General features: G+C 37.5%; 1 protein-coding gene and 1 long non-coding RNA gene across 2 annotated transcripts in view; both read right to left on the reverse strand.

Moving 5' to 3' along the window:
• LOC105521897 overlaps positions 1-6,467 on the reverse strand; it is a 505,254-nt gene that overhangs the window by 235,304 nt on the left and 263,483 nt on the right. The window lies entirely within an intron of this gene.
• On the reverse strand, positions 7-695 carry LOC105521896 (cytochrome c-like). The gene has a single exon (XM_011956251.1). It carries the CDS (start codon positions 627-629, stop codon positions 312-314), a length of 318 nt encoding a protein of 105 aa, XP_011811641.1. The 5' UTR covers positions 630-695; the 3' UTR covers positions 7-311.

A 6,467-nucleotide genomic window follows, 5' to 3' on the forward strand; every position in this document is an offset into this window, starting at 1 on the left:
CTCCAGTAAGTTTTAAGATGGCACTCACCATCTTTGCGAAAATTTGAACATTACTAATAAAGTCTAATCATATCTTTAGAAGGGGTAAACAGTGATAGCATTTACTGAATTGGAATTACTATTAAAATTCAAAAATTGAACATATTCATTTAACCACAAGCCAGTCTTAGTTTTAAATCAGGACTGCCCAACAAAATATTCTGTCAATCATTCATGATCTGAATTCTGGTGTATGAGATCTATTAAAGTATGGTACACATAAAAAAGTCATGAGACATTTGTTTTATAATAAATAAGGCAGTGGCCAATTATTACTCATTAGTAGCTCTTTTGAGATAAGCTATCAAGTCTGCCCTTTCTTCCTTCTTCTTAATGCCGACAAAGATCATTTTTGTTCCAGGGATGTACTTCTTGGGATTCTCCAAATACTCCATCAGTGTATCCTCTCCCCAGGTGATGCCTTTGTTCTTATTGGCGGCTGTGTAAGAGTATCCAGAGGCCTGACCTGTCTTCCGCTGGAAGAGACCATGGAGATTTGGCCCCATCTTGTGCTTGCCTCCCTTTTCAATGGCGTGGCATTGGGAACACTTCATAATAAAAATCTTCTTGCCTTTCTCAACATCACCCATATTTAATTCTCTTTTTAGTCGCTGGCGCAACAAAGATTCTGCTCCGAAGCAGGACGTCCCCACTCTCTACCCCCTTCTCACTTTCACTTTGAAAATTAAAATGCAAGAATGTTTGACACTGAAATATCCTTCTAGAAGTCTTCAGCTTCTGTGACGTAATGACCATGACAACTGACCCCATTGAATGCTAAGTTTTCAAATGCATAGAAGACTGCAGATTCTAATCTTTGATATTCTGTCATTTCACTCTGCTTATTCAGAAAATGGATCCATCTGTAGGTGCAAAATGCAATTTGCAGGAAAATGGCACCTTAAAATATTCTGACACAATATTCCATCAGTAGTCCTTATAGTTAGACAAATAAAGACAATGAAGAGGCTTGCAGACCTGTTAACATCTGCTCAAAACCTGCACCCGCGTTTCCTTGCCTCTGCTAGCACTAACTCAAGCTAGAATTCATTTAGATAATTCCTTAAGCTCGGAATGCTTAGCATGTCACATTTCCACCAAGTCTCATTTATATAATTAGTGCTAACATATGGCCCACAATCAACATTGGAGATTTGGAATCATTTTTAGCATGCCGTTAGACCTAAAAGGGTATGGATTCAATATGGAGGGAAGAGAATTAGGCATGCAAATTCCATTTACGATAACAAGAGCGTAGCAATGGAAATTTACCCCCAAAAGGTTTGGCTGCTAATCACATTGCAAGCAGAAAGAATTACATTCTTAATAACCTTCACCAAGTGCAATAAAAGGAAATAGAAGTTTGTTTTATGTGATGCTTTTGGTTACTATTTCTCCCCCTAAACTCAGAAGTATTTTACAAAATAGTACTAACAATTGAGATTATCCCAACAAAATTCTCCCATACGTAGTCCGATTTAGGAATCTAAGTCAAGAAACTGTCTTGGTGTCATCCACTAGGAGTTCATGGACTATATGCCATAGAATTCACAGTGGTCACTCTTTCTTTGGATTGTACTAGCTGGTCTTCCTATGGATTTTTCATTCAATTCTTATTCCAAATATTGACCTTTCCAAAACTTTTGATAGCCCAAATCTACCTTGTTTCTCTTACATTTTTATTAATAATTTTTAAAATGAGGTAACAGGAAGATAAAAGAAAAATAGCTAAATAATGGAGCCAGGTTCTAGATGATTTTGTGAAATCTTATGGATTCAGATATTGAATCCATAAGTTGAGAGAGAAAGAACTCCCCTAAACCAACACACCTCACTTTTTTTCCTCTATCAATGCTACTAATGCTCTTGACAGTAATCTTTACTGAGTACTTACTATGTGCCAGACAACATAGTGTGTATTTAACAAGCATAATACCATTTGACACTCAAAAACCCCTCAGAATTGAAATGATCTTGACTACAAAGATGAATGAACTGAGGTTACATGATTTGACTAAGGTCACTTAGGTAGTAATGGCACAGAACTCCTAGGTCCATGCTTATCATTCTGTGTTCAAGTTCTTAATTCTCTATATATCTTTGATTTCTCTATCTTTAAACCTTCATGGTTAGTCGACCATCAGATCTTGTTAACTCTTAACACCAACATTACTCAAATCTGTGTTCATCCCAAGCCCCCTCTTCAGATGCGGGCCTCGTTTCCCTACATATGAATTAGAGTAAATAAACCCTAAGGCCCATTTCAAATTTAAGATTTGATACTTTTATCATTATTGCTTTCTAGATGATGCCATCCTCCCAATTCTAACAATTATGAGCATAGTTACAGAACTATTTTGGTTTTTTTAATATCCCAGCACCTAATGCAGTGACAGCATACAGGAGGTGTTAAAATGAGTGAATGTTTAGCTGAACCGGGAACCATGAAACCTGGTTTCAATCCCAGTTTTACCACACAATAGCTGTGTGACCTTGAACAAGTCCCTTAACTCTTCTACACTTAAATGAAAACATCTGTGAAATGAGGCCATCGGACCAAAAATTATCTAAGAAAGCTTTCACATCAATATGGCCAAATCATTTCTGTGCTGCGGAAATTTCTTCCCCACTCTGGGGGGAAAAATACATGTTTCAGCCTGGGATCCTGATTAGCAACACTTTCTCATGAGAAAATCTGATGAGGTGAGAAGAGAACTGCAAATTCAAAAGATTAAGTTTACACTTAAGTTTTTGGCCTCCCAACTGTGTAAACTGGGCAAGCTACTTCCTATGGATACTGGTATCCTTAGCTTTATGTGGAGTGGAATCTGGATTCAATATTCTAAAATGTTAGTGAATGAAGTGTTCTACAGTCCACAGAAAAATGAGGCAAAGATAAAGATAACGTACTGAATTTTTCATAAAGCTATTTTATTCTGTTTAAAAGACGGTCTTTTGGCTGGGCACAGTGGGGCTCATGCCTGTAATCTCAGCACTTTGGGAGGCCGAGGTGGGCGGATCACAGGTCAGGAGTTCGAGACCAACCTGGCCAACATGGTTGAACATTTAGAAACCCTGTCTACTAAAAATACAAAAATTAGCCGGGCATGCCAGCAAGTGCCTGTAATCCCTGGTACTCAGGAGGCTGAAGCAGGAGAATCACTTGAACCAGGGAGGTGGAGGTTGCAGTGAGCCAAGATTGTGCCATTGCACTCCAGCCTAGGTGAAGAAGAAGTGAGACTGCCTAAAAAAAAAAAAAAAAAAAAAAAAAAAAAAAAAAAAAAAAAAGACTGCCTTTTATTAGGATTGTCTCATATTTTTACATTAAAATATTTAAGAAAGAATTATGTTTTTTGAAAATATCCTTTAGACATAATAAAAATTGTCAACGCATAGTCCAATATCTCCAAGAATGCTAAGGAAGGCCCCATTTCCCTAACAATCACTTTATTTAGTTTTCTGATTCTGATGAATTTCCCTATCCACCCTCCATCCTTCTATTCCTTTCTGTAGTCTCTATTAGTTCAAAAGTCGAACTACTTTCCTTTACCTCATCCCCATTCTAAATGAAAGTATCAGCAATAACAATAATAATTTCCTCATACAAGTTAATAGTAACGGAAAGGGAGTTCTATTTCAACATAGGATGGTAAATGATTCAAAATTTAATGTTGGTTGGCCCTGTTCTTAAAAGTTCCTTAGGAATTATCTGGGATGAATTTACCTCACTGACCATCTCTCCCTGGTCCCAGCTCTCATTTTCTCCCTAAATTCCTATATTTTTCACAAAGAACATGTAAGATGGAAAAGCTTACTACTTCAAAAACTTAACTGACTTGCCTAAGTTGACAACGTCAGTAAGGGACTGAAGCCGACCTAAATCCCTGAGCCTTGTGACTCCAGAGCCTATGCTTTCCCCACTTCTTGTCCCTGCCAAGCAGCAGAATGGTAGTCTATGGTCCATGCCTTTCCCTCAGCATGTGGTAAGTTAGATTGGCTGGTTATTCTAAGAACACACATGGACAGGAACTCAATTTGGTCCAGCTAAAGGAGGGTGCCCTGGGGAGTATTGCCATAGAGATGCAAGACAAGGAAAAAACATAGGAAAGGAATTGGATGGAGAGGAAATTTGAGTTGTTGCTTAGCCAGGCAGTTCACTTGAATGACTATTTTTAAAACTAAAATGCTATGAAATCCTTCCTATCCCCTTCTCTTGTTGTATAAAGAGGAAATGAAATTAATTTAGGTCTTTAAACAAAAGACATCGTTCCTCCCTTTCCACATTGAATCTCCTCTCTACGTCGCCAGCATCACAGACCTGTATCTTAGTCCTGAGTCTTTTTGAGCCCATGAAGAAATTCCCACCCACTGAGCTGTTCCCATTATTTCCATGGGTGAATAGAAAGAACTATTCAGTATGAAATTGTTAAATGAAACTCCTTTTGTACTACGAAAAGATGAAACGACGTGCCACACCTTTGATTGCAGACACAGACCACCGCCACCATTTAAAGGAGACGTGTCTAGATTACCGCCAACAATGACATTTCTTTTCTACTGAAATAAATAGTGAAGGGTTTCAGAGCTTACGTTAACTCTACACAGTCATCCCCAGAGCTCATTTACATAATAACATTAAAGAGTGCTTAAATGAGTGAGAACATTGTTTTGATTGGAATCACAAAATTTATCTAAAATGAGTGACGTTTGCTTATAAGGAGATGTATGGTACAACATGTTATTTGTGTATATAGACTGTATTGAGAACTTTCTCCTCAGTGTTATGTATATTATTCACGGTCATAACACACATGTTTATGTATGATTACATAAAGGCACTTTTAATACAGAATGCATTGTAGGGTACTAACAAATTAACTTCCAGTATTAGAACAATGGAAGCCCAGAGGAGTGTAATTGTTAGCTTTACAAAGAACATGCTCATCAGCCTGATGGTTTTCATAGAGGAATTAAAATGTAAAAATTCATCACCAGAACAGTTCATCTGAAACCAAAATGTGCTGTATATGAGCTTGAAAAAAGAAAACGATGGTGTTGATCTAAGTTTGACCCCAGTGAAACTTATTTTGACTAGAATATTTAAAAAGAGTTTGCCTTTTTCTGACCCAACAAATATTTTCTATGGCAAAATGAAAGAGGAGCCTGGCTTTATTGTGATATAAAAGAGAAATACTATAGTACTGTACCTGGATTTAAAAAGACTATATAATGCAACTTGCGTTTGTCACCTCTATAAAATATGTAACAATTTGACAGTTCCTCAAAAAGTTAAACATAGAATTAACACATGATCCAGCATTCCATTTCTAGGGCTATGCTCAAAAGAATTGAAAGGAGGGACTCAAACAGACACTGTACATGAAAGTTCACTTAAGCATTGTTCACAAAATGTGGAAACAAATTAAACGCCCATTCAGATCACTTGAGGTCAGAAATTCGAGGCCAGCCTGGCAACACAATGAAACCCCATCTCTACTAAAAATACAAAATATTAGACAGATGTGGTGGTGCACGCCTGTAATCCTAGCTACTCAGGAGGCTGAGATAGGGGAATCACTTGAACCTGGGAGGTGGAGGTTGCAGTGAGCTGAGACCACGTCAATGCACTCTAGGTTGGGCAACAGAGTGAGAGACTGTCTAAAAAAACAAAGAAACAACAACAAAATCCTCATTAACAGATAAATGAACAAAATGTGATAAATGTGAAAAATGGCATATTATTCAGACTTAAAAAGGAATAAAACTTTGATACATGCTACAACATTGATAAACCTCAAAAACATTATGTTAAGTGAAATAAGCCAGATACAAAAGGACAAATATTGTATGATTCTACTTATGTGAGACACCTAGAATAGGCTAATTCATGGAGACAAAGAATAGAATGAACATCACCGGGGACCGAGGGCAGGCAGAAGGTAGATTCACTTAATGGGTACACAGTTTCTGTTTGGGATGATAGAAAAGTGTCAGAAATGGATAGTGGTGATAGTTGTTCAACATTGTGAATGTGCTTTATGCCACTTAATTGTTCATTTAAAATTTACCATTTTAACTATTTTTATGTTGTGTATATTTTAAGTGGGGGGAAATAGATTGTAGACATAAAATTGCCAGTGGTCAATTGATTTTGACCTAAAAGTGTCAACTTCATATGGTTCGACTTAACACCTGGAAGGCTACCTTACCATACACTCCCTTCTTTCATCTTAACATTGGCCCAGCCAAGGTTAATCTTAATCACCTCTCAAGCTCTCCATCCCTCCCTCAAACAATCACCACCACCACCACCATGCAAATCATTAAGAGTGTGTGTGCATGTGTATGCACAGGGGGTACACATTCCAATCCATACAGAGACCAGGAAGAAATGTACTGAATCAAGTGAGTCATCAGTCAATACAGTC

This window comes from Colobus angolensis, unplaced genomic scaffold, assembly GCF_000951035.1.
Source record: "Colobus angolensis palliatus isolate OR3802 unplaced genomic scaffold, Cang.pa_1.0 Scaffold411, whole genome shotgun sequence".
NCBI classification, from domain to species: Eukaryota; Metazoa; Chordata; class Mammalia; order Primates; family Cercopithecidae; genus Colobus; species Colobus angolensis.

What these genes read in the sequence shown, in the direction of transcription:
- LOC105521896 (XM_011956251.1), bottom strand. Translation starts at nt 629, where the DNA reads ATGGGTGATGTTGAGAAAGGCAAGAAGATTTTTATTATGAAGTGTTCC.